The sequence below is a fragment of the Pseudophryne corroboree genome, assembly GCF_028390025.1.
Source record: "Pseudophryne corroboree isolate aPseCor3 chromosome 12 unlocalized genomic scaffold, aPseCor3.hap2 SUPER_12_unloc_2, whole genome shotgun sequence".
In the NCBI taxonomy this organism is placed as follows: domain Eukaryota; kingdom Metazoa; phylum Chordata; class Amphibia; order Anura; family Myobatrachidae; genus Pseudophryne; species Pseudophryne corroboree.
The window spans coordinates 915,988-928,395 of NW_026967486.1; the positions used below are offsets into that span (position 1 = coordinate 915,988).

At 50.9% G+C, this 12,408-nt stretch overlaps 1 protein-coding gene across 1 annotated transcript in view; it reads left to right on the plus strand.

Annotated features, from left to right (window-relative positions):
• The window catches only part of NECTIN4 (nectin cell adhesion molecule 4), a 273,593-nt gene that overhangs the window by 244,227 nt on the left and 16,958 nt on the right, over positions 1–12,408 (plus strand). Inside the window, exon 5 of the mRNA XM_063948717.1 lies at positions 2,929–3,080. Coding sequence (XP_063804787.1) covers positions 2,929–3,080 — 152 coding nt within the window. The remainder of the gene's footprint in view (positions 1–2,928; positions 3,081–12,408) is intronic.

The following is a 12,408-nucleotide window of genomic DNA, read 5'->3' on the forward strand; positions in this document are numbered from 1 at the left end:
ATTATCACGAGCTGTTAATGATGGGATGATATCTCAGGATTTGTGTGATGCATTAATTCCTAAGTGGCCTGTTACACCGCTTTTATATTCTTTGCCTAAGATACACAAAGACGCTCAGTGTCCCCCTGGACGCCCGATCATTGCGGCTCGTGGTTCTCTATTTCAGAATTGCTCTATTTATCTGGATAGTTTATTACAGCCATGCATTTTGGGACATTCTAATTATTTATTGTATACGACTAGTTTTTTGAAGAAACTTGCAGCTGTTGGGAAGGTGCCACCTAAGAGTTTATTATGTAGTCTTGACGTGTCAAGCCTATACACTGTGATTCCCAATAATGATGGTATTCATGCAGTACGTCGTTTATTGAGCAATAATCCTCTTTATGTGGGACCGGACATAGATTTGGTTTGTGATCTTCTGGAAATGATACTGACTTGTAATTATTTTATTTTTGACGGTAATTTTTATTTGCAGACCTCTGGCTGTGCGATGGGGTCTAATGTGGCCCCATCGTATGCCAATTCTTATATGTTTCAGGCTGAGCGTGATATTTTTTTCTCTGATAGGATTATTTCTGAGAATTTATTTTTTTACGTTAGATACATCGACGATTTATTTATCATTTGGTCTGGTTCGGAAGAACAATTGGTATCATTTATCACTGATAACAACCAATCTAATTGTCCTATTAAATTCACATATGATATTAGTAATTGCTCCATGAATTTCCTTGATGTGATGATTAAATTGGATAATAAGGAGGTTACGACTGATTTGTATACCAAAGTAACCGATAGGAACATGCTATTACATTCTAGTAGTTTTCATCCGAAACCATTGAAAAATGGACTTCCATATTCTCAGTTTTTAAGGGCATGTAGAATCTGTAGCAACAAGGAGGATGCTGTGTGTCAAATCAATAAGATGATGGATAAGTTCTTAGCTAGGGGATATTCATTGTCTACCCTAGTGACAGCCAAAGAAAAAGCACTATCTAAGTCTAGAAGTACTTTGCTGCAATCAGCCAAGAAAAATAGCCAAGAAAATCGCATGCCCTGGGTAAAACAATTCAATACATCCAGTGGGGCTATTAAATCTATTTCTAGACATCTTTGGCCTATTGTAAGTACTGATGGAGACTTGAATTTGGAGGATAAGACACTTATGCCTTGTTATACCAGAGGGCATAATATTCGTGATTGGGTATTTAAAACTGATATTACTAATATGTCCAGTGTTCCTTCTACTCAACATTTTTTAAGTCGACGCAACGGATGCTACAAATGTATCAATTGCGTTACATGTCGATACCTTATTGCGGGTGACAGTTTCTGTCATCCATATAGTGGCAAAAGGTTCTACATTAGACATAAAGTGACATGCACTACTAAGTTTATTGTTTATTTCATCAGATGTCCTTGTGGATTTTATTATGTCGGCAAGACCGACAATACTCTACGCGAACGAATGGCAGGGCATCGTTCCACCATTCGAGCTGCGTTGGAATCTGGCAGTAGTAATCACCCCGTTGCTAGGCACTTTGCTGAGGCAGGACATAGTATGGCCAATTTACAATATATGATTATAGATCATGTGCCTGCTTCTTTAAGAGGTGGTAATCATTCACTTAAATTACTTAGATGCGAGTCAGGTTGGATCCATAGATTACGGACTCTTGTACCTCGTGGTTTAAATGATACTTTGGGTCTTCATGCGTTCATTTAAATATATATATACACACACACACACATACACGTATACACAAACACACACACATACATACATACATACATACATACATACAAACATACAGAGAGGGAGAGATGTGTGTGTATATAAACATAGAAACATAGAATTTGACGGCAGATAAGAACCACTTGGCCCATCTAGTCTGCCCCTTTTTTATTTTATCCTTTAGGCAATCTCAACCCTTTTTTAACCTCAATTCTTTGTAAGGATATTCATATGCCTGTCCCAAGCATGTTTAAATTGCCCTACAGTCTTAGCCTCTACCACCTCTGATGGTAGGCTATTCCACTTATCCACTACCCTTTCTGTGAAGTAATTTTTCCTTAAATTTCCCCTGAACCTCCCCCCCTCCAGTCTCAATGTATGCCCTCGAGTTCTAATACTTCTTTTCCTTTGAAGAATGTTTCCCTCCTGAACTTTTGAATATTTGAAAGTTTCTATCATGTCTCCCCTTTCCCTTCTCTCCTCCAAACTATACATGTTAAGATCTTTTAGCCTTTCCGGGTAAGTTGTGTGATGTAGGCCATGCACCATTTTAGTTGCCCTTCTTTGTACACTCTCTAATGTATTTATATCCTTCTGGAGATAGGGTCTCCAGAACTGGACACAGTATTCCAGATGGGGCCGCACCAATGACCTATACAGTGGCATTATTACTTCTCTTTTCCTGCTACTGATTCCTCTCCCGGATACCACCCATTGTCTATATTTTATTTTCAATGGGAATTTCACCTTTTAATAAAAATCACCGAAAGTTTATATAATTTACAACATTAATAATAAGATATCTGATAAATTGAATTACTCTTTTCTGCGAGCAGATTTCCTTTTCTCCTCATTGAGCTCATGTGTTGCATCGCGGAGCTTAACTTCACAGCCAGGTGCGCTGCCTGGAATTATGTCCAACTGCAGACTTTTACTCTGTCAGTACAGAAAATGTATACTAATTATCAAATATAATCCCAATGTCGGCGCACACAGGTAATAATGGCTCTGCGCCTTGATATCGCTATTACCTGTGTGCTGCCGACATTTGGATTACATGATTGGATCCCTTGCTTGGGGTTACTATGGCGGGCCCCAGAGAATTGGAGTGATATATATACGGTATATATGTACAGTAACTGTAGTCCTGTGGTTAAACATCTCGCGTCTCTCCTCTATTCTCGCCCCAGGGTGAATGCCTCTCTCCCTAAAGATGTGAAGTTTGAAGGGAACAGACTGATATTTGGGATCCCCGTTAGCCTGGATGACGCAGGGGTGTACGTCTGTCGGGCAGCGAATGATGTCAGCAGTAGACAAGCCAGCGTCAGCATCTCCATCGCAGGTAGGACGGTGTAATCCAGGCTATAGAACATTTTTCTCCTGTTCTCTACGTTTGATGGGAGGGCCGTGATTCTGGGTCATTACGACACAGTGGGGACATTATAATATATGCGTCATAGCTGTCAAACATGGGACCAAGGTGTGCTGGCATGTAACAGACGTGTCCTTCTCTATAGCGGGTGTACTGCGATATACTGGCGCTCGGTATACCGGCCGCCGGAATGCTGGCAGCGGGGCAAGTGCAAGAGAGCCCCATGTGGGCACGGTGGTGGACTATGCGTGCCATGCTATTTATTCTCCCTTCAGGGGTGTCGTGGACACCCCAAGAGGGAGAATAGTTGTTGGTATCCCGGCGTCGGTATGCTCAGCGTCGGGATCCCGTGTGCCTCCCCTCTATGCCAATTAATGTGATGTAACATAGAAAGAATGGTCCAGCAACCCACAGACTGACACATTCCTGGGCGCCCCCTTCCTACAGCGCCATAGTACATGTGCCCAGCGGAGCATGGGTTACACAGCACGTACATGTGCCCAGCGGAGCATGGGTTACACAGCACGTACATGTGCCCAGCGGAGCATGGGTTACACAGCACGTACATGTGTCCAGCGGAGCATGGGTTACACAGCACGTACATGTGCCCAGCGGAGCATGGGTTACACAGCACGTACATGTGCCCAGCGGAGCATGGGTTACACAGCACGTACATGTGCCCAGCGGAGCATGGGTTACACAGCACGTACATGTGTCCAGCGGAGCATGGGTTACACAGCACGTACATGTGCCCAGCGGAGCATGGGTTACACAGCACGTACATGTGCCCAGCGGAGCATGGGTTACACAGCACGTACATGTGCCCAGCGGAGCATGGGTTACACAGCACATACATGTGCCCAGCGGAGCATGGGTTACACAGCACATACATGTGCCCAGCGGGGCATGGGTTACACAGCACGTACATGTGCCCAGCGGAGCATGGGTTACACAGCACGTACATGTGCCCAGCGGAGCATGGGTTACACAGCACATACATGTGCACAGCGGTGCATGGGTTACACAGCACGTACATGTGTCCAGCGGAGCATGGGTTACACAGCACGTACATGTGCCCAGCGGAGCATGGGTTACACAGCACGTACATGTGCCCAGCGGTGCATGGGTTACACAGCACGTACATGTGCCCAGCGGGGCATGGGTTACACAGCACGTACATGTGCCCAGCGGAGCATGGGTTACACAGCACATACATGTGGCCAGCGGGGCATGGGTTACACAACACGTACATGTGCCCAGCGGGGCATGGGTTACACAGCACGTACATGTGCCCAGCGGAGCATGGGTTACACAGCACGTACATGTGCCCAGCGGAGCATGGGTTACACAGCACGTACATGTGCCCAGCGGAGCATGGGTTACACAGCACATACATGTGGCCAGCGGAGCATGGGTTACACAGCACGTACATGTGCCCAGCGGAGCATGGGTTACACAGCACGTACATGTGCCCAGCGGGGCATGGGTTACACAGCACATACATGTGCCCAGCGGGGCATGGGTTACACAGCACATACATGTGGCCAGCGGGGCATGGGTTACACAGCACGTACATGTGCCCAGCGGGGCATGGGTTACACAGCACATACATGTGCCCAGCGGGGCATGGGTTACACAGCACATACATGTGCCCAGCGGGGCATGGGTTACACAGCACATACATGTGCCCAGCGGGGCATGGGTTACACAGCACATACATGTGCCCAGCGGGGCATGGGTTACACAGCACATACATGTGGCCAGCGGGGCATGGGTTACACAGCCCGTACATGTGCCCAGCGGTGCATGGGTTACACAGCCCATACATGTGCCCAGCGGAGCATGGGTTACACAGCACATACATGTGTCCAGCGGGGCATGGGTTACACAGCACATACATGTGGCCAGCGGGGCATGGGTTACACAGCACATACATGTGTCCAGCGGGGCATGGGTTACACAGCACGTACATGTGCCCAGCGGGGCATGGGTTACACAGCACGTACATGTGTCCAGCGGGGCATGGGTTACACAGCACGTACATGTGCCCAGCGGGGCATGGGTTACACAGCACGTACATGTGGCCAGCGGAGCATGGGTTACACAACACGTACATGTGCCCAGCGGAGCATGGGTTACACAGCCCATACATGTGCCCAGCGGGGCATGGGTTACACAGTACGTACATGTGTCCAGCGGGGCATGGGTTACACAGCACGTACATGTGCCCAGCGGAGCATGGGTTACACAGCACGTACATGTGCCCAGCGGAGCATGGGTTACACAGCACATACATGTGCCCAGCGGGGCATGGGTTACACAGCACATACATGTGCCCAGCGGAGCATGGGTTACACAGCACGTACATGTGCCCAGCGGAGCATGGGTTACACAGCACGTACATGTGCCCAGCGGGCATGGGTTACACAGCACGTACATGTGCCCAGCGGAGCATGGGTTACACAGCACGTACATGTGCCCAGCGGAGCATGGGTTACACAGCACATACATGTGCCCAGCGGAGCATGGGTTACACAGCACGTACATGTGCCCAGCGGAGCATGGGTTACACAGCCCATACATGTGCCCAGCGGGGCATGGGTTACACAGCACATACATGTGCCCAGCGGTGCATGGGTTACACAACACGTACATGTGCCCAGCGGGGCATGGGTTACACAGCACATACATGTGCCCAGCGGGGCATGGGTTACACAGCACATACATGTGGCCAGCGGGGCATGGGTTACACAGCACGTACATGTGCCCAGCGGGGCATGGGTTACACAGCACGTACATGTGCCCAGCGGGGCATGGGTTACACAGCACGTACATGTGCCCAGCGGGGCATGGGTTACACAGCACGTACATGTGCCCAGCGGTGCATGGGTTACACAGCACGTACATGTGTCCAGCGGGGCATGGGTTACACAGCACATACATGTGCCCAGCGGAGCATGGGTTACACAGCACGTACATGTGGCCAGCGGGGCATGGGTTACACAGCACATACATGTGGCCAGCGGGGCATGGGTTACACAGCACGTACATGTGCCCAGCGGTGCATGGGTTACACAGCACGTACATGTGGCCAGCGGGGCATGGGTTACACAGCACGTACATGTGCCCAGCGGTGCATGGGTTACACAGCACGTACATGCGCCCAGCGGTGCATGGGTTACACAGCACGTACATGTGCCCAGCGGGGCATGGGTTACACAGCACGTACATGTGCCCAGCGGTGCATGGGTTACACAGCACATACATGTGCCCAGCGGTGCATGGGTTACACAGCACGTACATGTGCCCAGCGGGGCATGGGTTACACAGCACGTACATGTGCCCAGCGGTGCATGGGTTACACAGCACATACATGTGCCCAGCGGTGCATGGGTTACACAGCACGTACATGTGTCCAGCGGAGCATGGGTTACACAACACGTACATGTGCCCAGCGGTGCATGGGTTACACAACACGTACATGTGCCCAGCGGTGCATGGGTTACACAGCACGTACATGTGCCCAGCGGGGCATGGGTTACACAGCACGTACATGTGGCCAGCGGTGCATGGGTTACACAGCACGTACATGTGCCCAGCGGTGCATGGGTTACACAGCACGTACATGTGGCCAGCGGGGCATGGGTTACACAGCACGTACATGTGCACAGCGGGGCATGGGTTCCACAGCACGTACATGTGCCCAGCGGTGCATGGGTTACACAGCACGTACATGTGCCCAGCGGGGCATGGGTTACACAGCACGTACATGTGCCCAGCGGGGCATGGGTTACACAGCACGTACATGTGGCCAGCGGGGCATGGGTTACACAGCACGTACATGTGGCCAGCGGGGCATGGGTTACACAGCACGTACATGTGCACAGCGGGGCATGGGTTACACAGCACGTACATGTGCCCAGCGGTGCATGGGTTACACAGCACGTACATGTGGCCAGCGGGGCATGGGTTACACAGCACGTACATGTGCACAGCGGGGCATGGGTTCCACAGCACGTACATGTGCCCAGCGGTGCATGGGTTACACAGCACGTACATGTGCCCAGCGGGGCATGGGTTACACAGCACGTACATGTGCCCAGCGGGGCATGGGTTACACAGCACGTACATGTGGCCAGCGGAGCATGGGTTACACAGCACGTACATGTGCCCAGCGGGGCATGGGTTACACAGCACGTACATGTGGCCAGCGGTGCATGGGTTACACAGCACGTACATGTGCACAGCGGGGCATGGGTTACACAGCACGTACATGTGCCCAGCGGGGCATGGGTTACACAGCACATACATGTGTCCAGCGGGGCATGGGTTACACAGCACGTACATGTGTCCAGCGGGGCATGGGTTACACAGCACGTACATGTGTCCAGCGGGGCATGGGTTACACAGCACGTACATGTGCCCAGCAGGCATGGGTTACACAGCACATACATGTGGCCAGCGGGGCATGGGTTACACAGCACGTACATGTGCCCAGCGGGGCATGGGTTACACAGCACGTACATGTGCCCAGCGGAGCATGGGTTACACAGCACGTACATGTGCCCAGCGGGGCATGGGTTACACAGCACATACATGTGCCCAGCGGGGCATGGGTTACACAGCACGTACATGTGTCCAGCGGGGCATGGGTTACACAGCACGTACATGTGTCCAGCGGGGCATGGGTTACACAGCACGTACATGTGTCCAGCGGGGCATGGGTTACACAGCACGTACATGTGGCCAGCGGGGCATGGGTTACACAACACGTACATGTGCCCAGCGGGGCATGGGTTACACAACACGTACATGTGCACAGCGGAGCATGGGTTACACAACACGTACATGTGTCCAGCGGGGCATGGGTTACACAGCACGTACATGTGCACAGCGGAGCATGGGTTACACAGCACGTACATGTGTCCAGCGGGGCATGGGTTACACAGCACGTACATGTGTCCAGCGGGGCATGGGTTACACAGCACATACATGTGCCCAGCGGAGCATGGGTTACACAGCACGTACATGTGCCCAGCGGTGCATGGGTTACACAGCACGTACATGTGCCCAGCGGGGCATGGGTTACACAGCACGTACATGTGCCCAGCGGAGCATGGGTTACACAGCACGTACATGTGCCCAGCGGTGCATGGGTTACACAGCACGTACATGTGGCCAGCGGGGCATGGGTTACACAGCACGTACATGTGGCCAGCGGGGCATGGGTTACACAGCACGTACATGTGCCCAGCGGAGCATGGGTTACACAACACGTACATGTGTCCAGCGGGGCATGGGTTACACAGCACGTACATGTGTCCAGCGGGGCATGGGTTACACAGCACATACATGTGGCCAGCGGGGCATGGGTTACACAGCACGTACATGTGCCCAGCGGGGCATGGGTTACACAGCACATACATGTGGCCAGCGGGGCATGGGTTACACAGCACGTACATGTGCCCAGCGGGGCATGGGTTACACAGCACATACATGTGGCCAGCGGGGCATGGGTTACACAACACGTACATGTGTCCAGCGGGGCATGGGTTACACAGCACGTACATGTGTCCAGCGGGGCATGGGTTACACAGCACGTACATGTGCCCAGCGGGGCATGGGTTACACAGCACATACATGTGGCCAGCGGGGCATGGGTTACACAACACGTACATGTGTCCAGCGGGGCATGGGTTACACAGCACGTACATGTGTCCAGCGGGGCATGGGTTACACAGCACGTACATGTGTCCAGCGGGGCATGGGTTACACAGCACGTACATGTGTCCAGCGGGGCATGGGTTACACAGCACGTACATGTGCCCAGCGGGGCATGGGTTACACAGCACATACATGTGGCCAGCGGGGCATGGGTTACACAGCACATACATGTGGCCAGCGGGGCATGGGTTACACAGCACGTACATGTGTCCAGCGGGGCATGGGTTACACAGCACATACATGTGGCCAGCGGGGCATGGGTTACACAGCACGTACATGTGGCCAGCGGGGCATGGGTTACACAGCACGTACATGTGGCCAGCGGGGCATGGGTTACACAGCACGTACATGTGTCCAGCGGTGCATGGGTTACACAGCACATACATGTGTCCAGCGGGGCATGGGTTACACAGCACGTACATGTGCCCAGCGGGGCATGGGTTACACAGCACGTACATGTGGCCAGCGGGGCATGGGTTACACAGCACGTACATGTGGCCAGCGGGGCATGGGTTACACAGCACGTACATGTGCCCAGCGGGGCATGGGTTACACAGCACGTACATGTGTCCAGCGGTGCATGGGTTACACAGCACATACATGTGTCCAGCGGGGCATGGGTTACACAGCACGTACATGTGCCCAGCGGGGCATGGGTTACACAGCACGTACATGTGGCCAGCGGGGCATGGGTTACACAGCACGTACATGTGGCCAGCGGGGCATGGGTTACACAGCACGTACATGTGTCCAGCGGTGCATGGGTTACACAGCACATACATGTGTCCAGCGGGGCATGGGTTACACAGCACGTACATGTGCCCAGCGGGGCATGGGTTACACAGCACGTACATGTGGCCAGCGGGGCATGGGTTACACAGCACGTACATGTGGCCAGCGGGGCATGGGTTACACAGCATGTATGTGTTGCACTGTAACTGCACTTATACAATCAGAGGTAATACCGCACCCGGCTCACAGACAGGATGAAGGGTTGTAAGAAAAGCAGATGGATGGGACGGTGGACAGACGGGTTCTCCGCTGAGCTCCCATCAAACCATCACAAGTGCAGAAGAGCTGTTATTTGTGGCTCATTGAGCAAGGTGTGGTCAGGGTGGAACTGTAACTTCAAAGGGCTATGGTAGGAAAATGACATTAAAGTTCTAATCGTCATCCAACTTCCGTTCTTAACAATCTCCAGGTAAATGATTTCATACATGCACCAGCCCTGTGAGAGGGAGATCAGTGGCCCCTTGGGGTATCTGCAGTCATGTTACAGTCACTCCTAATGTGTAACCATCAGGACAACCCCAGTCCAGTAATCAGACACTGATGACAGGTGCAACCTATTATATGCGATACCTGAAGCCATTCTAGAACTATAAAGGGATTGGAGACTCCAGATGAGGAGTCCCACAGTGAGAGGTCACATTACTATGACAGTAACCAATCACCATCCAGCAATATAACATTAATCACAAAGATGATAGAACACAGATGCCCGTACAGCCCAGAAATTCCAGCTGAGAATGATATAGATGTCATTTAGATTGTACCAGAGGGCATCATGTAGGTGACCAGCCAGTTCTACCAATGACACACCCATGTGTCCACCACCAGATCTCACACACACATAGAACCAGCTGAATGTACATAGTGTGTCATCTAGATTGTACCAGAGGGCATCATGTAGGTGACCAGCCAGTTCTACCAATGACACACCCATGTGTCCACCACCAGATCTCACACACACATAGAACCAGCTCAATGTACATAGTGTGTCATCTAGATTGTACCAGAGGGCATCATGTAGGTGACCAGCCAGTTCTACCAATGACACACCCATGTGTCCACCACCAGATCACACACACATAGAACCAGCTCAATGTACATAGGTGGTCATTCCGAGTTGTTCGCTCGCAAGCTGCTTTTAGCAGCTTTGCACACGCTAAGCCGCCGCCTACTGGGAGTGAATCTTAGCATAGTAGAATTGCGAACGAAAGATTAGCAGAATTGCAAATAGATACTTCTTAGCAGTTTCTGAGTAGCTCGAGACTTACTCCTACATTGCGATCAGTTCAGTCCGTTTCGTTCCTGGTTTGACGTCACAAACACTCCCAGCGTTTGCCCAGACACTCCCCCGTTTCTTCATACACTCCCGCATTTTTCCCAGGAACGGCAGCGTTTTTTCACACACACCCATAAAACGGACAATTTCCGTCCCAGAAACACCCACTTCCTGTCAATCACATTACGATCACCAGAACGAAGAAAAAACTTTGTAATGCCGTGAGTAAAATACCTAACTTAATAGCAAATTTACTTGGCGCAGTCGCACTGCGGACATTGCGCATGCGTATTAGCGACTAATCGCTCCGTTGCGGGGAAAAAATAACGAGCGTTCAACTCGGAATGACCACCATAGTGTTTTATATAGATTGTACCAGAAGGCATCATGTAGGCCAGTTCTACCAATGATATGCCCATGTGTCCACCACCAGATCACCCACACATAGAACCAGATCAATGTACATAGTGTTTTATCTAGATTGTACCAGAGGGCATCATGTAGGTGACCAGCCAGTTCTACTAATGACACGCCCATGGTTCCACCACCAGATCACACACACAGAACCAGCTCAACGTTCATAGTGTGTCACCTAGATTGTACCAGGGAGAAGCTACAGTACATCACTATGGCCTCCTGAATGCCCTCCTATATAAGTAATATCTACAAAGTGTCTTTCCCATGGTATTCCTGATCATTGTTGTATATGGAACAAATACTTTACTCTGTAACAATGATTATCACCCACAAAGTTACATTCCTGTGACCTGCTAGTACTAGACGTCATCATTAGAGGAATAGGAGTTAGGGGCCGTGTATGTGTAGACAGTGCTAGTACCAGACGTCATCATTAGAGGAATAGGAGCTAGGGGCCGTGTATGTATAGACAGTGTTAGTACCAGACGTCGTCATTAGAGGAATAGGAGTTAGGGGCCGTGTATGTGTAGACAGTGCTAGTACCAGACATCTGCATTAGAGGAATAGGAGTTAGGGGCCGTGTATGTGTAGACAGTGCTAGTACCAGACGTCATCATAAGAGGAATAGGAGTTAGGGGCCGTGTATGTATAGACAGTGCTAGTACCAGACGTCATCATTAGAGGAAGAGGAGTTAGGGGCCGTGTATGTATAGACAGTGCTAGTACCAGACGTCATCATTAGAGGAATAGCAGTTAGGGGCCGTGTATGTGTAGACAGTGCTACTACCAGACGTCATAATTAGAGGAATAGGAGTTAGGGGCCGTGTATGTGTAGACAGTGCTAGTACCAGACATCTGCATTAGAGGAATAGGAGTTAGGGGCCGTGTATGTGTAGACAGTGCTAGTACCAGACGTCATCATAAGAGGAATAGGAGTTAGGGGCCGTGTATGTATAGACAGTGCTACTACCAGACGTCATCATTAGAGGAATAGCAGTTAGGGGCCGTGTATGTGTAGACAGTGTTACTACCAGACGTCATCATTAGAGGAATAGGAGTTAGGGGCCTTGTATGTGTAGACAGTGCTAG